The sequence below is a fragment of the Heloderma suspectum genome, chromosome Z, assembly GCF_057233095.1.
Source record: "Heloderma suspectum isolate Gila_16-S chromosome Z, 16-S_ref, whole genome shotgun sequence".
NCBI lineage: Eukaryota > Metazoa > Chordata > Lepidosauria > Squamata > Helodermatidae > Heloderma > Heloderma suspectum.
The window spans coordinates 6284546-6304668 of record NC_139476.1 but is presented as its reverse complement, the minus strand read 5'-3'; the positions used below and the strand labels follow the sequence as shown (position 1 = coordinate 6304668).

General features: G+C 47.7%; 1 protein-coding gene across 4 annotated transcripts in view; it reads left to right on the top strand.

Annotated features, from left to right (window-relative positions):
• Positions 1–20123, top strand: part of ACSBG2 (acyl-CoA synthetase bubblegum family member 2) — a 42968-nt gene that overhangs the window by 13669 nt on the left and 9176 nt on the right. The window contains exons 3-11 of one of the 4 annotated variants that reach the window (XM_084826252.1): positions 2288–2358; positions 2542–2777; positions 3198–3286; positions 4940–5060; positions 6244–6324; positions 7444–7593; positions 14204–14380; positions 14861–15042; positions 18484–18525. In XM_084826252.1, coding sequence (XP_084682378.1) covers positions 2288–2358; positions 2542–2777; positions 3198–3286; positions 4940–5060; positions 6244–6324; positions 7444–7593; positions 14204–14380; positions 14861–15042; positions 18484–18525 — 1149 coding nt within the window. Of the gene's footprint in view, positions 1–2284; positions 2359–2541; positions 2778–3197; positions 3287–4939; positions 5061–6243; positions 6325–7443; positions 7594–14203; positions 14381–14860; positions 15043–18483; positions 18526–20123 lie in introns of all 4 variants that reach the window. The other 3 variants (XM_084826251.1, XM_084826254.1, XM_084826253.1) reach the window with 3 other exon arrangements.

Here is a 20123-nt window from a genome sequence, read left to right as displayed (position 1 = left end):
GCCCTGTTTTAGGGCTTTGCCCACCCCCAGGTGACAGTTCTACAAGCTCTTCGTGGGAGAAAAAAGAAAGCATTTCTCCTTCTCTTGCAGATCTGATGTGATTGTATACTGTGTCCGGGACACTTACTTTGTTCGGAACATATATTGGGAGAATATCCGAGTTTTGTTTGCTTCCCCCACAAAGTGTGGCTGATCTTGGCTTGCTGCTTTCTTTTCCCAGATCGTGCCGCTAGGGTTTGACCCAGACGAGGGTGCTGTGAAAGGCAGAACCCTGGTGGGGAGGCTGTTCCTGGGGGCCGACGTCATAAGTGCCAGGTTCTAGAACCATGGCACACTTTAGCTAGCAGTACCAGGGAGACTGCTGCTGGGACATCACCCTCCTTTCAGGGGCGCAGGGGGAGGGGACCCCCCTTTTAAGACCAGTGCCTTCCAATGAACAGGAGGAGAGAAATCCTTTTTTTCTTTTGGCCCACGGCACTTGTTCCCTCCCCACAGCGGAAAGATGCCCTGTTGACATGGGGGGAAAAGGAGCGTTTTAAAGCGTAGTACTACCCCAACGCCCTCGTGGAGTGACGGTAACAGCAAAACAGGCAGTGCGTGTGCAGACTTTAAATACCGGGCCCCTTTTATCCGTGGTCCACATTTTAAAATCTTGGACGACTCCTTCTGCAAGTGTTGGCCAAGTCGCCTCCTGCAACTTTCATTAAAATGTATTGTGCCCATGTGCCACCTTTCCTCGAGGTTTTTCTCTTGGGATAAGCCATCCGTTTGGTGCCCAGAAGACAGGTCCTGAACACTCAAGAAAGGTGTTTGGAGAGTAAGAACAACTCCATTTCTGCTTTCGAGGGAGACGTTCTGAGACTGCAGAGAGCCAATTGCTTTGTAAAGACTTGGATGTGCCTTCAGAGCGGTTTCGCTCCTCCCTGAAGTTATGCACTACTTTGTCCTCATGCTGCCTCTCTCTCCTCTGATTCAACAGATTTGGCAGGGTTCTGAAATGGAACAAAAAGCTTTCTGCGCCTGTTTGGCCAGAGCCTTGCTGCGAGTACTCTCACATACCGAAATTCGGTGGGCACACATAAGCAGGCCTTTTTTTTGGTGGCCCCCAAATTTTTGAATGCGCTCCCAAGGGAGGTCCATCTGGCACTGCCTCCTCTGTTGACTTTTCACCACCAGGCAGAGCCCTTTTTACTCTCTCAGGCCTTTTAAAAGGATTTTAACTGCTGCTTCTGTCGTTTTTTAATGTTTTGTTGGAACGCTGCATTTTAACACCGTTATCCCCATCATTTAGCTGTTGAAGATTTCACTCTTTAAAATTATTTTAAATTGTTTGTTGCTTTTAATGTTTTTTTAAAAAATGCTTTTAATGTGTTTTCATCATTCTTTAAAATTGTTTCATTCTATTTGCTGTTATTACGTTGATTGTCTTGAGAGGTTCAGCTAAAGGGCAACTCATGAATTTAATGATAACAATAACTGCTACTACTACTATAATTATTACTATTACTACTATTATTATTACCAACAACAATAATTAATCTCCTTGCCCCCATCAGCAATGATAAGTGGGTGAATATGGGTGTTTCTACATGAGGCATTTATCGTGCACTTGTCATTCCCTACTCACAATTGTTTAAGGGTTCTTTAGACAACAGCATGGCCCTCCAGTTTCAGTTCTATGTCTAACCAGCACTTTCAGCAAGTTCTTTTAGAGCAGGGAAATGCAGCATTTAATTGGGAAAGCGAAAGGAAGTGCGATTTTCTCTTGTGCATTTGCACCATTCCAGTATACCACAGTGCCACCTAGGGATTATATAGCAGAAAAGCAGGAAAGAAAACTCCTTGTGGAATGCTCGGATCTCAGTTCTGAGATTAACAGCCAATTAAGAGCCTAGAGTAGAAAAGCTCTCTGGCCCAGTTTATGTGGGTGTGAGGAGTTACAAGATCTCAACGTAAGCTTAGCAAAATATTAGATATGCCTGGATGTCTGTTGGTGGTGCTTTGATTCTAGCAACCGGGCCGGGGGGGGGGGGTGTCTTTCAGTCTGGATTCTCTCCCAATCAGTGAGTGAAATAAGCAAATCTCTTCCCCCACCCTGGCTTGTTTGTTTTTTGCAAACTGCGCCTTTAAAAGGGTGGACAAATCATGGCTGAGATCTTGCTTTCGAAAGAGATTGGGGAGAGTATCTGAGGGACAATCTCTCCGAAGCATCATGAAGGATTTCACCTACTTTGAGCCAAAGCAGTGCAGCTACTGATCCGTGCCCGTTTGTCTTTTCCTTCAGCAGAGCCGAGAACCATCAGGCAGAGGCAGCTGAAAAAACTGACGAGTCGGCGGCCGAGATGTTCCGATCCAAAGGTAGGCGCAATCTCTCTTTTAGCCTCGCAACAACCCTACGAGGTAGGTGAGGCTGAGAGTCAGTGACTGGCCCAAAGTCACCCAGCGAGCTTCACGGCCATATGAGGAGTTGAATCCAGGTCTCTCCGATCCAGTGCAAGGCTTTTGATTTTATTTCCTTCCTCCTTCTCTGTGGCTATCCAGCACCCCCTCCTGTGGGGCTGTGGACCACCAAGCGGGATGGCGTGGTCAAGCTGCGGATGGATGAAAGTGGGATCGGTTGTGAGCCCCCCATCACAGTCCATGAGCTCTTCCTGAATGCCTTGAACCAGTACTGCGATTTCTCTGCACTGGCCTCGAAGAAGCACAACAAATGGACCAGGTTGACGTTCAAGCAGTACTATGAAGAATGCCGGGTGGCAGCCAAAAGCTTTTTAAAGGTTTGAGGGGTTTTGTGAGTGAGTGTGTGTGTGCGTGTGTGCGCATGCGTGCGTGCGCAAGACTTGGAGGTGTAAGACACGTGCTTGTGCGTGTGGTTCCCCTTCTCTTCACAGCAACCAGGGGCATTGCTCAGAAGTTAAGGGAATCAGGGCCCATAGGACACAAAGCTGTGTATACAAATTTATATCTATCTCTGCACATTTAGAAATAATTAGCTGGGTTTGCTTAAATTTCACAGGAGGCAAAGACAACCAGTTAATTTCCTGTCCAAATAAGAAACTTTCCCAAACCAATGCAAAAGGGTCCCCCCCCCAAGTTTAATTATTATGCACGGGGAGGATTTTGGGGGGGAATAAAACCTGCCTGGATAGGTTCAGGAGAAAGACGGTTCACTGATGTCTCAGCTCTTTGTTTTATAGCTGGGCCTGGAGCGTTTCCATGGAGTCTGTATTCTGGGGTTCAACTCAGCGGAATGGTTCATCGCTGACATCGGAGCAATTTTCGCGGGGTAAGCAGTCTGTCCTGGCCTTCTGGTAAAGTTAGTGGTTGAAAAAGAGAAGAAACCCCACCGCCACGTAACCCCAATACTACCAGGTCTGTTTATCTCATTACTTGGCTAATGAAGATTGCCGTTGGTCCAAATACCATTTTAACACTACAGGAATCTCCCCTTTTCAGCAACGCTAGGCTTGTGGGGTGTAGTTTGGGGTGTGGGCTGTGCCAGAACCTCAAGATCCCGCAGCTGGAAGTAGGTGCAGAATTGTAGCCAGGCAGATGTAGAATTACGGAACAAAGTGCCAGTGAGGACACGATTGGCCTCGGAATATATTTTCAGTACCCAAACTGGAGCTTTCGCACAAATCTAGTGCTCTCTCTCTTTTCCCCTCTCTGAGTTTTCTTGATTTTATTGCCCTAGTTGAGGGCAGGAGGAATACGGGGGTGGGGAAGGGTTGAATAAATGTTATTACTATTAACATTATTATTATCAACAACAACAGTAATACATAAATTCTCCTTGCCCCCATCAGCAATGATATGTGGGTGAATATGGGCTTTTCTACATGAGGCATTTATCATGTGCTTGTCATGCCCTGCTCACAGTTGTTTAAGGGTTCTTTAGACAATGACGTAGCCTTCTAGTTTCAGTACCTGGGAGTTGGAAATCTCTGCCAACTGAGTGGAAATGGCTCAGGGATCGGCAAGTAGATCCAAATCTACCTACTGCCTGTCCTGATCAAATCGATCTCTTCCTTCAAAGGCTGGATTGAAATCCTCTGATGTGTATGTACAGGGGTATTTGGACAGCCATTTTTTTTGGTCTTGTCCTATTTCGTACCTTTGCTGTCCCCTGATTTTTAAATAAGACCATCAAAAGCTCCTGGTGGCTTTTGGTGGTTCTACATGGGCCTATAGCCCAATTGGAGTCTATCCAGAGAAGAGCCATCAGTGTGGTGGCCCCTTTCTGTAGAACTCCCTACCTCTGGAGGTCAGGCAGGTGCCAACACGGTGTTGTTTCCAGTGCCTTCTGAAAACAGCACTGTTCCAGGAAGCCTTCCTTGACTGACCAGCCGTGGTTTTTATTGCTACTGTTTTTAAAAAGAGTAATTTTAATATGTTTCATTCTTATCATTTTATCTCTTATTGTTCACCACTGTGGAACCTGTTTAGATGTGGAGCAGTGTATAAATGTTGTAAATAAGTAAATAAGTAGAAGCTGCCTTCTGTTGAGCCCTACACCCTTGGCTCATCCAGTTCAGTATCATTCACATTGAGCAGCAGTAACTATCCGGAGTTGCAGACGGGGGGGCGGGGGGGTCTTCTATCCCAGCCCCACCTGGGACATTCTGCATGTAAAGCAGGGCCTCTACCTCTGAGCTTGGAGTCTGTTTGCATTTTGCCCCATAGTGCCCCCCCCCCACAACTCAGTGTCACTCCAGGGCATTGTGGGAAAATTTGCAGAGCACCCCCAGCTCCAGACTTCCTCACTGGAGTGATGGACAAAAGGATGCCCAGGGTAACGGCCCCTGCTAGAGCCTTGGGACCTGTCTAGGGCTCATTCAGAGGAAAGCAGCCTGTTTTATCCCTGCAGAGGTATGGGGGGGTTTCAGGACACTGTTGCAAGCCACGTGCTCTGTGGCTTACGAGCTCTTCCTCCTTCCAGGGGCATTGCAGTCGGTATTTATACAACCAATTCCCCAGATGCTTGCCAGTATGTGGCAGAGAACTGCGGGGCCAACATCATTGTGGTAGAGAATGACAAGCAGCTACAGAAAATCGAGGAGGTAAGACACCGTGGGCTTACCGCTCTCCTGTGGCCCGTAGCAGGCAGATCAAAACAGCAAACAGGACCAGATCCCCAATAAGAAATCAATAAAGATGCACAAGGTTTTTTTTATAGATCTGCAAAATACCAAAATATAGGGTGTGTAAAAAGTTATATAGGTCAATGTAATCCTGGTGTCTTGCTGTTTTGACTAAGTATGGTCTCCCTCAAGACCTATATAGACCAATGTTCCTAGTTTTATACATAACATAATATGAAATCTAATCTCACAAGAGAAAAGATCCAGTTCCTAAATATTACAGGCTTCCCGTGGTGCACTAGTTGCACTGTATGTGTTTTTGTTGATTTCGTAACAGGCAGAACCTCGCCGAAACTCCCTGGGCCGGTTTGCTGCTCCTGCCCAAATCTCTCCAGACCTGTTTCCCCTTTTGGCTTCTTCTGCACCACAGCTTGAAAGGGTTATTTTAAGGAAAGAAGGAACTCTCATGTATCACAGCAAATGTTGGCTTTGTAGGGTGGGGAGAGGCAGTTTTAAAAGCCAGTGCCGGAAGGTGGCCTTGGCTGCACTGCCTGTGGATGATGGGAGCTGGAAGCCTGACACATCTTGGGTTGGGGAAAGGCTAGTCTAGCCAAATGGAATTCAGCAGTCGGGCTGAAAGAGGTTCCACACCCCTGCCAATAAGCAACATTCCCCAAGTCCAAGCAAAAATGTCTCCCCTCCAGCCAGAACTGTTTCTGTATGGATGAGTGATTTGCCTTCCACCCAGTTAGGGGCGTGTGTGTGTGTGTGTGTGTGTGTGTGTGTGTGTTTGGGTTCTGGCAAGGATTATAGTACCTGAGAAATAGCTGAGGAATGACGCAATGCTGGGATTTTATCTTCGCGGTCTCTCGTCAAGGTGGGGGGTGTTGGTTCTGCTCCTTGTAGGCCAGGGTGGCTTCCCTGTTACTGGTGCAGATACCGAGAGTGGGGGGGTGGGGGGGTGAGCGTGTGGGTGGGGGGGTGGAACATGGGAGTCTAACTCCCATGACGCCTTTTACGTCCCATTCTGGAACCCCCTGGAAGCTGGTACCATTACGTGTGCAGAGAAAAATCTTCCTTTGTTGTTGGGTTTTTTTACTTGAGCCTCTCATGCATTCCGGTTGGTGAGTGCTTTTCTTTCCCTTGACAATCCCTGCTCTAGATCAAAGACAAACTGCCTCTCCTGAAAGCAATCATCCAGTACGGTGAAGAAATCAAGGAGAAAAAGCCAGATCTCTATTCCGTGAGTGTCTAATTCCCACTTACCCCCCTTGAGCACATCTTGATGTACTGTCTGTTTTTTTCGGGGTGGTGGAGGGACCCTGCTCAGTGCTGCCTCCTCCTGTTGCTCACCCAAGATATTTGAGCCTTCACCTTGAATCATTCCTGTGACATCTCTCCGCAGCCAATGAGGACTAGAAACTTTTAAGAGCTTTGGGAATCTGCAGTCTGGTTCCCGCTTCTTTTGGATGTTTACCCCACTTCTCTTCCAAAGAGTGTAGAAGTGTGGGTTCTGTTGTTACCACCGCTCCATTTTATCCTCACGACAGCCCTGCGAGGTGGGTTAGACTGAGAGGTAGCAGTCATCCAGTGAGCTTCATGGCTGAATAGGGATTCCTTCCTGTCCTCTGTTTTATCATCACAACAGCGCTGTGAGGTAGGGTAGGCAGAGAGGCAGCCAAGATCACCCAGCAAGCTTGATAGACAAGGGGTGTCTTGAACCTGGTCTCGCTGGTCTTAGCCTTATGCTTCCTAACTGAGGGCCAGCTCTGCTGTTAGGCAGAGCAAGGCAGCTGCTTCAGGCAGTGCATCTGAGGTGTCACAAAAGGACAGCAAATTGCTAATTTAATTTATATTTACTGCATTTGTTCTGCTCCCAGGGAGATGCATTTGTGGGCTTTTCTGCCTCAAGAGCTGAAATAAATAGACTTTTACTTTTTGATAGGCTCCTCGAGGAGCGAAACATCTTGGATCTGTTGAGCTCTAAGCACTACACCACACTGCACAATGATGAGCTCTGGTGATGTGTCTGGAAGAGAGCCAGTGCGGTGTCATGCTTAGAGTGCTGGACTGGGCCTGGGAAAACCCGGTTCAAGTCCTCATTCAGCCATGAAACTCACTGGGGGACTTTGGGCCATTCACTGACTCTCAGCCTGATCTACCTCACAGGGTTGTTGTGAGGATAAAAACGGAGAGGAGGACGACCACGTACACCACCTTGGGGTGCTTGCAAGAGGGAGAGGTGCGGGGAAGTCAGGATGTACATGTAGTAATAAATAAAATTAAATGAAAAAATAAACTAAGGTAGAACCTCCTAACCCAATTGCACTTTCTTATTTTTCATTTTTGGGGTCTCGTGCAGTGGAGCGAATTCATGGCACTTGGCAGCACCGTCTCAGATGACCAGCTCGATAAAATAATCGAGTCTCAGAAACCCAGCCAGTGCTGCACCCTGATCTACACCTCAGGGACGACGGGGAAGCCCAAAGGTGTCATGCTGAGCCATGACAATGTAAGCAACTCCTCGTTCAGACGCTCGAGGGAGCTGTCACAGCCCTCTTCTTTCTCCCCCCCCCACCACCTCCCGTGGCCCCAAAAAATGTAGCTATGCCAAGAACAGACTTCTCCCAGTTCTGCAGGGGAGGTAAAATTGTCCCTCCTTATCAGATAAGGTTTCATTACCCAGGTGCTTAAGTTGCACAAGGAACTGGCATTATAAAAAAGATGAGAATGTGTCTGTTGTTTCCAAACCGTATTACTTTGGCGCCCGGGGCAGCAGGAGAGAGAACTCAGTCGCGGCAGATACTCTTTGCCGAAAGCCAGTGTGCGTATTGCTGTCATTCCTCACTTGCTGTGCACGCGGGCCAATAAACTTGAATTTGAATCCTGGCAAGGCGACAGCGTGGTGGGTGGGTGACAGGATCCAGGGAATAGGTCAGTTGCCTGTCCTGGATGGGGGTGCACCCCCACCCCCGAGAAGGAATAGTTGTGTTGTTTGGGGGTTGCTCCTAGATCCATTTTTGCCACTGGAGGCTCAGGTGGTCTTGGAGGCTAGGAAGTTTGGATGATGGAAAATGGGTTTCAGCTGCTCCTGGCCCATGATAGCTTGGCCACAGAGATTCAAGTGCCTGTAACCTCAAGAACAAGTTGGGACAAGTTCAGAGAAGGGCCACAGAGATGACTAGAAACTTAAGTCCTATGAGGAAAGATGGAAAGAACTGGGTATGTTTGGCCTTGAGAAGAGAAGGCAGAGAGGGGATATGATAGCACTCTTCAAGTCCTTAAAGGGTTGTCATACAGAAGATGGCTGCAGTCTGTTCTCCATCATCCAAGACCGTAGGGCACAAAATAATGGGCGTAAGCATGATGGAGGCAGAATTCAGAATGGAACACCAGGGAAAACTTCCTGGCAGTCCGGGCAGTCAGACAATCGATCCGACTGCCTAGTTGAGTGGTGGCTTCTTCGCTGCTGGAAGTTTTCAAGCAGAGACCAGACAGCCATCAATCAGGGATGCTTTACAATGGATCCTGCCCTGAGCAGGGGGTTGGACTTGATAGCTTCAATGCCCCCTTCCAGCTGTAGGACTGGATGAATGCAGGGTGCTCTCTGCAGTCAGGTCTCAGGTTCTGTTTATCAAGCCCTAAACCACTAAACTAGGTTATCTTCAAGATTGCCTCAGCCCTGACATCCCCGGACAGTCTTTGCTCTCCTTAGCAGGAACACTTCTCACAGTGCCCCGTTAAGGATGATTCTGTGAACTTGCGGCTCACTTTTTTTTTTTTTTTTTACTTCCTGGAATTTTACACAAATTTAGTAGAAGAAAACTACATAAAATAAAAACCATCAGCTGAAAATGCTCATTTCCCCCATAGTAGAACCTTCATGGATCACTGCCTTGTTGTGGCGAAGGGGCTTGCGTAACTCAGTGGAGCCATAAGCTATGCCGTGCAGGGCCACCCAAGACGGACAGGCCATGGCAGAGAGTTCTGACAAAATGGATTCCACTGGAGAAGGAAATGGTAACCCACTCCAGTATTCTTGCCAAGAAAACCCCATGGAACGTATCACAAGGCTAACAGATATAACGCCGGAAGATGAGACCCTCAGGTCAGAAGGTGTCCAATATACTACTGGGGAAGAGCAGAGGGAATTTCCAAGTAGCGCCATGTGGCTGCAAAAAAGGCAAATGCTATTTTGGGCTGCATTCATAGAAGCATCGCTTCCAAATCCCGGGAAGTACTAGTTCCCCTCTACTCAGCACTGGTTAGGCCTCATCTGGAGTACTGTGTCCAGTTCTGGGCACCACACTTTAAGAAGGATGCAGACAAACTGGAGAGGGTTCAAAGGAGGGCAACAAAGATGATCAGGGGACTGGAAACAAAGCCCTATGAAGAGAGACTGAAAGAACTGGGCATGTTTAGCCTTGAGAAGAGAAGACTGAGGGGAGATATGATAGCACTCTTCAAGTACTTGAAAGGTTGTCACAGAGAAGAAGGCCAGGATCTCTTCTTGATCATCCCAGAGTGCAGGACACGGAATAATGGGCTCAAGTTACAGGAAGCCAGATTCCGGCTGAACATCAGGAAAAACTTCCTGAGTGTCAGAGCAATACGACAATGGAACCAATTACCTGGGGAGGTGGTGGGCTCCTCCACACTGGAGGCCTTCAAGGCGAGGTTGGACAGCCATCTGTCAGGGATGCTCTGACTTGGATTCCTGCATTGAGCAGGGGGTTGGACTCGATGGCCTTGTAGGCCCCTTCCAACCCTACTATTCTATGATTCTATGATTCTATGAAAGAGTGAAGCGGCTGGGCCAAAGCCGAAAGGACACTCAGCTGTGGATGTGTCTGGTGGTGAAAAGAAAATCCAATGCTGTAAAGAACAATATTGTTTAGGAACCTGGAATGTCAGATCAATGAATCAAGCTGGAGGTGGTCGAACATGAGATGGCAAGATTGAACATCGACATCTGGGGAATCAGCGAACTAAAATGGACAAGCATGGGCGAATTTAATTCAGGTGACCATCATATCTACTACTGTGGGCAAGAATCCCTTAGAAGAAATAGAGTAGCACTCATAGTCAACAAAAGGGTGGGAAAAGCAGTACTGGAGTACAATCTTAAAAATGATAGAATGATCTCAGTACAAATCCAAGGCAAACCATTCAACATCACAGTAATTCAAGTCTATGCCCCAACCACTGAGGCCGAAGAAGCTGAGGTTGCTCGGTTCTATGAAGACCTACACCACCTTCTAGAACTAACACCAAAAAAAGATGTCCTCCATCATAGGGGATTGGAATGCTAAAGTAGGAAGTCAAGAAGTCACCGGGATAACAGGCAGGCGTACAAAATGAAGCAGGACAAAAGCTAATAGAGTTTTGCCAAGAGAACACGCTGATCATAGCAAACACTCTTTTCCAACAGCACAAGAAGCGACTCTACACATGGACATCACCAGATGGTCAGTATCGAAATCAGATTGATTATGTCCTTTGCAGCCAAAGATGGAGAAGCTCCATACAGTCAGTAAAAACAAGACCTGGAGCTGACAGTGGCTCAGATCATGAGCTGCTTCTTGCAAAATTTCGGCTTAGATTGAAAAACGTAGGGAAAACCACTAAACCATTCAGGTATGACCTAAATCATATCCCTTATGAGTATACAGTGGAAGTGAGGAATAGATTTCAGGGATTCGATCTGATACACAGAGTGCCTGAGGAACTATGGACGGAGGTCCGTAACATTGTTCAGGAGGCAGCAACTCAATCCATCTCAAAGAAAAAAATGCAAGAAAGCCAAGTGGCTGTCTGATGAGGCTTTACAAGTAGCTGAGGAAAGAAGGGCAGCGAAAAGCAAGGGAGAAAGGGGAAGATATATCCAACTGAATGCAGAGTTCCAGAGAATAGCAAGGAGAGACAAGAAGGCCTTCTTAAATGAACAATGCAAAGAAATTCCATTACACTGATTGAAATTGAAATTACACTGGAGGCCTTCAAGACGAGGCTGGACAGCCATTTGTCAGGGATGCTCTGACTTGGATTCCTGCATTAAGCAGGGGGCTGGACTCGATGGCCTTGTAGGCCCCTTCCAACCCTACTATTCTATGATTCTATGAAAACAACAGAATGGGAAAGACTAGAGATCTCTTCAAGAAAATTGGAGATCTCAAGGGAACGTTTTGTGCAAAGACGGGCATGATAAAGGACAAAGAAGGCAGGGACCTAATAGAAGCAGATGAGATTAGGAAGAGGTGGAAAGAATACACAGAAGAACTATACATGAAAGATCTGAATGTCCCTGATAGCCATGATAGTGCGGTCACTGAACTTGAGCCGGACATCCTAGAGAGTGACGTCAAGTGGGCCTTAGGAAGCATTACTAACAACAAAGCTCACGGAGATGACAGTATTCCAGCTGAGCTATTTAAAATCCTAAAAGATGATGCTGTTAAAGTGCTGCACTCAATATGTCAACAAATTTGGAACACTCAACAGTGGCCGCAAGACTGGAAAAGGTCAGTTTACATTCCAATTCCAAAGAAGGGCAACGCCAAAGAGTGTTCAAACTACTGCACAATTGCGCTCATTTCACATGCCAGCAAGGTGATGCTCAAAATCCTACAAAATCCTACAACTAGGCTTCAGCAGTATGCGAACCGAGAACTACCAGAAGTACAAGCAGGTTTCGAAGAGGCAGAGGAACTAGAGATCAAATCGCCAACATTCGCTGGATCATGGAGAAAGCAAGAGAATTCCAGAAAAATGTCTATTTCTGCTTCTTTGACTACGCTAAAGCCTTTGATTGTGTGGATCATAACAAACTCTGGCAAATTCTGAAAGTGATGGGAGTACCAGACCACCTTACCTGTCTCCTGAGAAACCTGTACGAGGGTCAAGAAGCAACAGTAAGAACCAGACATGGAACAACCGATTGGTTCAAAATTGGGAAAGGAGTATGACAAGGCTGCATATTGTCACCCTGCTTATTTAACTTATACGCAGAGTACATCATGAGAAATGCCGGGTTGGATGAATCACAGATCGGAATTAAGATTGCTGGAAGAATTATCAACAACCTCCGATATGCAGATGATACCAACCTGATGGCAGAAAGCAAAGAGGATTTAAAGAGCCTCTTGTTGGGGGTGAAAGAGGAGAGTGCAAAAGCTGGTTTGAAACTCAACATTACAAAAACGAAGATCATGGCATCTGGCCCCATCACTTCCTGGCATATAGAAGGGGAAGAAATGGAAGCAGTGAGATTTTACTTTCTTGGGCTCCAAGATCACCGCAGATGGTGACTGTAGCCATGAAATTAAAAGACGCTTAAAACCTAGACAACGTAGCAAGAAGCAGAGACATCATCTTGCCGACAAAGGTCCGTCTAATCAAAGCTATGGTTTTCCCAGTAGCAATGTATGGCTGTGAGAGCTGGACTGTAAGGAAGGCTGAGCGCCGAAGAATTGATGCTTTCGAACTGTGGTGCTGGAGAAGACTCTTCCGAGTGCCCTGGACTGCAAGGAGGTCTAATCAGTCCATCCTAAAGGAAATGAACCCTGACTACTCACTGGAAGGACAGATACTGAAGCTGAAGCTCAAATATTTTGGCCACCTAATGCGAAGAGAAAACTCCCTGGAAAAGACCTGATGCTGGGAAAGACTGAAGGCCAAAGGAGAAGGGGACGGCAGAGGATGAGATGGCTAGACAGCATCACCGATGCAATGAATATGAACTTGAGCACGCTCCGGGTGACAGCGCAGGACAGGAAGGCCTGGCATGCTCTGGTCCATGGGGTCACGAAGAGTCGGGCACGACTGAACAACAGAACATGAAAATGCACATTTGGTGGGGAATTCTGCATTTGGGAGGGGATTTGCGCATTTGGGGGAAACTGAAAGAAATCCAATTCAATCAACGAGCAGACGATGGAATGAAAGGCACCTGCGAATCCATGAAATGCAGACAAAACGGATTTTAGAAAATCCATATATCCCTTTGCCTCATGCTCCCAGCTCCCATATATCCCATATATCCCATATATCCCTTTGCCTCATGCTCCCAGCTCCCAAAGAGAATCCAAAAATGCAGTGGTGTTGATCCATATCAACGAACCAGTTCTAGCAGTTTTCATCTCTACCAAGATCTGGTCTGTTGTAAAGCAAAAGGGTCTCAATTGCCCCTTCGAGACCAAGCCAAAATACTCTGCATTGCCACCAAGAAGAACATTCTGTTGCTGGGGAAATGCATTCCCCATCACACCAACGCTACTGTGATGTTTGCAGCTAAGTTTGGAGGGAATGGAGAAGTCTGAGTGGGTGACAGGTGACGCCAGTATCCCTGCTATTTAAGAAATCCCAGCGTTGCATCCCTGTGAGCTCTGGTTCCGGTACACCACTGCACGCATCTGAGGTTCTCCTGAGGACTGCCTGTGACTGAGCATTCAGTGACACCAGAGAGGTGCCCTGGGTTTTGATTTTTGTGACATCTGTGTGAGACCCACCTCTTTCCCTGAGGGGGCGACCCAGCCAGTATGGTTCCAGTCAAACTAGCTCTTATTCTGTTATCCTGATGATTTTGCCCATTTAAGTTAGCCGCTCTGATAGTCCACTGGAAAGTAGTGTATCAATCTGTGTAAGAAAAATAGAATAAAACGGCACTGGGATACAGTGACAACTTCCGGACACAGCAACGGCCCCCTGGTTCTCCGCCCCCCCCTCCACTTCCTGCTGTTCTGTGGCATTGTGGGTAAAAAAACAACACACACCACCCAATGTGTCGGCAAGTCTTTTGTGAAGTGAATGGGTCTTGGTTGCCCAAAAGAATTGGCACCAACGGGGAGCAATATATTGTTGCTGGAGAAGTTCATTTTCCCCCAGTTGCTGCGAGGACGGCAGCTGAGCTCAGAGGGAGCAGGGAGTTTTGAGGGGTTGGCAGGTGAGATCAGCGCCCCTGCTATTCAAAAAAAGTCCCGGCATTCCCTCCCCGGGAGCCCTCGCTCCACCACACCACTGCATGCAAGTTCTTAAAGTATTAGGAAACTTTCAGATGACCGGGAGCTTCTCCGCCTGTGTGCCACAGCAACTGGAAAGCATCTGCTGTATTGTCTGCACTCTAGATCACGTGGACCGCCCGGGCAGGAGGGGAGTATGTCAGGTTGACAAAGGCCACGGAGCGACAGGAGATTGTGGTGAGCTACCTTCCGCTCAGCCACATCGCTGCCCAGATGATCGATATCTGGCTGCCTGTTACATTCGGGGTGCAGACGTGCTTCGCGCAGCCGGATGCTTTAAAGGTAATGTACCAAAAAAAAAGAAAAGACATCAGCACTTTTTTTTTTCTAAAGGGGTGTGTGTGGGTCCCCCCCCCCCGAAACAGCAGTATTAGCCACATATTTCACTTACCAAGAGCTTATTAAGGGTTTTGGATAGGGTTCTTTCCTAGTCCTACCTGGAGATACCAGGTATCGAACCTGGGACCTTCTGCATGCAAAGCAGGGGCTCTACCACTGAGCTATGGTCTTTCCCCTAAAAACAAAGCCAAGATTCCATTCCTCGTGACTCTCAAAGTCAATAGGAACATAGGAGGCTGCTGAATGCCGATTCAGATGTTTGGTCCATCTAGCTCTGTGTAATCTCCACATGACTGGCATCAGTGCTCCAGGGTTTGGGGCAGGGGGTCTTTCCCACCTGAGTTGAAGATAGCAAGACTTGGACCTGAAACCTCCTGTTCTGTTCCTCCCGCTTCAATGTGGTTCCTTTTCCTGATCTCTCAGGGCACCTTGGTGGAAACGCTGAAGGAAGTGAGGCCCACAGCATTCATGGGGGTCCCTCGGGTCTGGGAGAAGATGCAAGAGAGGATGAAATCGGTTGGTGCCAAGTCCTCAGCGCTGAAGAGGCGGATCGCCATGTGGGCCAAGCTGGTTGGCCTTGAGACCAACCTGAAGCGCATGAACGGGTAGGAAGAATGGTGGTGGGGCCGGGATTTAACATACGCACCTGAACCTTGCCCGTTTCAGCCATAAATCTGGTGGCACGCCAAGCAAAGGAGCCTGGGAGGTGCAGGATTGGTATGGTTGGGAGAAGATCCGCCTTACCCTGCTCCCCCATCCAGCAGCCTTTGGATGGTTTGGACCGCAACTCCCATTTTATTTATTCTTTATTGATTTAGTTCATTTCTGTACCACCCAATCACTGAAGTTCTCTGCACGGTTCACAAAAATTAAAACCACAGCACACAGCATAAAACAAAATCAAATATGGAAGCTTAAAACCACAATATAACAATACAGCAATACACATTATAACAATACAGAATAAAACCTAGCAACAATGCCAAGATTTAAAATACAGATTTAAAACACAGATTTAAAACACCAAAGCTAAAAGACAAGGAAGCTAAAATGCTAAAATGCCTGGGAGAATAAAAAGATTTTCACCTGGCGCCGGAAGGAGTACAAGGTAGGTGCAAGGCAAACCTCTCTAGGGAGCACATTCCACAGCTGGGGGGGGGGGCACAGCAGAAAAGGCTCTCTTCCTAGTAGCTACCCGCCTCACTTTGGCAGGGGCTCATGGAGAAGGACCACTGAGAATGATCTTAGGGTCCAGGCAGGCACATACGGGAGGAGGTGATCCTTCAGGTCACCTGGCCCCAAGCTGTTCAGGGCTTTGAATGTTAATACCAGCACTTTGCATCAGGCCCGGAAATGGACTGGCAGTCAGTGCAGCTGGAAAAGTACTGGCATATTGTGATCTCATTGGCCAGTCCCTGTTAACCATCTCACTGCCCTATTTTGGACTAGCTGAAGTTTCCAGACTGTTTTCATAAGGCAGCCCCACGTATAACAGTAACCCAGACGAGAAGTTATCAGAGCATGAATAACTGTAGTGAGGCTCTTTCAGTCCGGAAAAGGATGTAGTTGTATACCAGCCCGTGCCACTGAGTGCTCATCTGTGCTCCGTGCCACTGAGCTCACCTGTGCCTCAAGTGACAGTTCTGGATCCAGGAGCACCCCCAAACTACAAACGTGGTCCTTTAGGGGGAGTGCAGCCCCCTCCGGAACAGGTTGAATATCACCTAGCCGGGCAGACGAACCACCCACTAACAGTACCTCCGTCTTGTCCGGATTGAGTTTCAGTTTATTGGCCCTCATCCAGTCCATTACCGTGCCCAGGCACTGATTCAGAACAGCCACTGCCTCACCTGGTTTTGATGAGAAAGAGAGGCAGAGCTGGGTGTCATCCGCATATTGATGGCATCTCAGCCCACACCTCCACATAACTGCCCCCTCCAGTTTCATGTAGATGTTAAGCAGCATGGGGAATAAAATAGAGCCCTGGGGACCCCCATGGCATAATTGCCAAGGCACAGAGCAATAATCCCCCAGCACCACCTTCTGGAATTGGCCATCCAAGTAGGAGTGGAACCACTGCAGTGCAGCGCCTCCAACTCCCAGCCCAGACAACCTATCCAGAAGGATACCGTGGTCGATGGTACTGAAAGCCACTGAGAGGTCCATGAGAATCAACAGGATCGTACTCCCCCTGTCCCTGACCCTGTCCTGGCAGAGGTCACCCCACAGGATGACCAAGGCAGTTTCCGTTACAAAACCAGGCCTGAAGTCCGATTGAAATGGATCTAGATAATCCGTTTCATTCAAGAGTGCCTGGAGCTGTCCTGCAACCACCTGCTCAAGCACCTTGCCCAGGAAGGGGATGTTGGCCACCGGCCTATACTTGTTAACGTCCTCTGGGACCGGGTTAGACTTTTTCAGGAGTGGCCTGATTACCACTCTTTTAAAGAGGCTGGCACCACTCCCTCTCTCAAGGAGGAGTGTACAACCTCCTGGACCCAGCCGGACATCCCCTCCTCGTTTGATGTAACAAGCCATGAAGGACAAGGGTCGAGCACACAGGTGCTCAACCGGACTTGGCCAAGCACCTCGTCCGCATCCTCGGGCCTCAATAACTGAAACTCGTCCAATAAAACTGGGCCAGATGGTGCTCTGGATGCCTCTACCAATGGAACTGCATTAATCATGGTGTCCCATTCCTGACGAATCTGAGCAACTTTATCTTCAAAATGCCATGCAAACTCATCACAGCATGCTACTGAGTGGGGATTTACATTTGGCAATGCTTACAGAATCATAGAATAGTAGGGTTGGAAGGGGCCTACAAGATCATCGAGTCCAACTCCCTGCTTAATGCAGCATCGGACTCTTACATCACGTTCCCTCAGTTAGCTTTACAAAAAGCCGCCCAAAGTTTTATTTTAAAGCACAAACCATTCAATGTGTTCTCTGTTTCCAACCCTGGTCCTTCTTGAGCTGGCCTCTGAATAAGTGTGAAGAAACTAGATTCTCTTTTCCCCTTATACTGGCTAAGCAAGCAGTTGTGTTTTCCCCCTCTCCATTGCCTCTACAACCTGCATGATTTCTGTCCATTTCTTTCCGGCTTCCCTGCCTCCAAGTTGTGTGTGTGTCTCCCACCTCTAAACTTAAAAGGCCTAAATGGTTCAGTGTATACTGGAGGTGGGGGCATGGCTAGGTCTAGGTGCATGGGCACCCAGCCCCAGGTCCATTTCCCAGGGCCGCCAGGGCCATTAGTGCCAATGGAAGTCCTCCCCCCCCACACCTTAATTGCCACACGGGGTAATTTTCAAAGGGGACTGCAGTTGGGGCGGAAAGGGTTAAGTCTTCCCTCCCCACATGCTGCAACACCACCACCCCCAAAAAGAAATTCCCTTGCATGGCTTAGGGGAAATCCCCCCCCCCCATTGGTTTGGGATAATCTAGGGCAGGGTGCAAATGAACTTGAAGATGTTTAAATTATTATTTCAGATGGTTTGGATGAGGAATGAATTGGCAAACTTTGCCTGCTGTGAAATTTCAGATGAGTCTGGAACTGTTTCGAGGTTTGCATATAGAAATATAAATCAGCACAGCAGCCCCCAAATCTTTCAAGTGCCTGACAACAGCCCTGCCTGGAGGGGGGTGGTATTCCTGGGGTAGGTATGCACATGTCCAGGCCCCTGACCTCCAAAGACTAGGGATGTACGAAAGTCACTTACCTTTTCGCAGATGTGATTCGCGGTGGGGGGGGAGGCGCTCCATCCCTCCCCCCGGAATCCTCCCTGGCTGGCTCCGCTCCCTGCTACACCCATGTTATATAATAGTATCCCCAAAAATGCTTTATACCGGGGAGTGGGCATGGGGAAAGAGAGCACAGCCCTAGTTTCTCCCCACCTCCAGTTAGCATGGAATCACATTCATGGTTCAGCACAAGTCTGGTGCTCCCATGGCTACATTCCACCCTGTGCCCTACATGGGTTGAGGCGACATTTCCCAAACTTCTGATAGATAAGGAGCACTTTTTTTTTCTTTTCTCTTTCCTTTAGAAATGTAAGTGGAGATGCATCTCGCTCCAGGGAATCAGAAAGGTACACTCCTTGTCTTGTATCGCCCATCAGCCTGCATTCTCCTCAGTGCCTGTGCCGCCTCTGGGAGTGGGCACAATCCTCTGCATAGGAAAAGCAGTAGTGTACTGGTGTCTGGGGGGCAATCTACATTACAACTTTAAGCTAGTTTCAAACCGGTTTATCTAAAGGGATCCTGCAGTTTCATGAGGGTACTGAGAGTGCTTTGCTAGAGACCCCAGTCCCCTGCCCAAGCGGGCCCTCTTCCTAGAGCTACAATTCCCAGAATTCCTGTATTTGGTAGCCGTAATCGCTAAAAACGGGTTTGAAACCAGTTTAAAGTTGTAATGTAGATTGCCCCTGGGTGTGCAGGGATGCAGTGGCAGGACTTTTTTTTTTAATTAGCAGGGATGCTGCGGGGGAGGGGTATGAATTATCCAAGCAACCAGATATTGTTCTCTGTTGTATTGCAAAGTATTTTGGGGTGGCTTGGTTGTGAATGGGCAGTTCAGTGCATTTGCTTTACAAAAGGCCTTCTCCATGGAGAGATGAAAATGGATAGGTTTCTTGATATGGATCAACCCAGCTTCCTGCTCTCCTTTGGGCGTAGCAATGGGGTCTGTTATGATGAGCAACAGTTCCAACAGGGATAAAAAAAAAAAGCAGCTGTAAAGCTGGAAACCAAAATCAAAAAAGGAACAGCTGTAATTGAATTCCTAACATGTTTCGACACTGGTCTTTATCAAGGGAAAAACTCTTAGATTCTTCTGGAGGATTCCCTCTCCCTTGCTTCTTCCAAAGAAGTGGAAAGGTAGAACACGTCTCAGTCTTCCTTGGAAGAAGCAAGGGAGAGGGAATCCTCCAGAGAAATCTCCAGGAGGTTTTCCCTTGATAAAGATCCCTGTCGAAACACGCGTAGCTGTTGCCTTTTTGATTCTGTTATGATGAGCGCCTGAACTTCCAGATTGACCACTACACCACTGAAGGAAAGACTGGGTCCCATCATGCAAAGACACGCACACGCACACACTCAGACTCTCTCTCACTCACATCCACACGGATGATCTGCCCTCCTTCACTAGACATGGGCTGGAAGCAGAAATGCAGAGATGTGGCAAGAAACACCGTTTGTGGGCTGTTCTGTTTGAGCACCAATGACTACCCTCTTCCCTTTCTGTACTTACACACGCGCGCACGTGCACACGCACCAATTGTATGGCCTTATTTCTGTTCAGATGTTCTTTTAGGGACTTCTCTTTATTTCTTTAAACTGCTATCTGATATCCTAAAATCTCTGAGCGGTTTAGATTAAAAAAAATACATAGAATACAGTCTAAAAACCAACATTGAAAACAATCATAAGCACATTAAAAACATAACAAAGTGGTAAAACAGCAGCATGGTTTATAAGCCAGGGACCACCTGAGTAAAACAAGTGCATTCTTCAAGAAGCGTTGGAAGCTCGCCACTGTTTCCGCCTCTCAAACCGCATGCGGGAGAGTGTTCCAAGGGGTAGATGCCACCACCAAGAAGGCCGCTTGCGTGCTGTTGCTTGATGACCCACTGTTGGTCATGGGATGACCAATAAAGCCTTATATGGTGTGTTGGATTGCGATTCATCA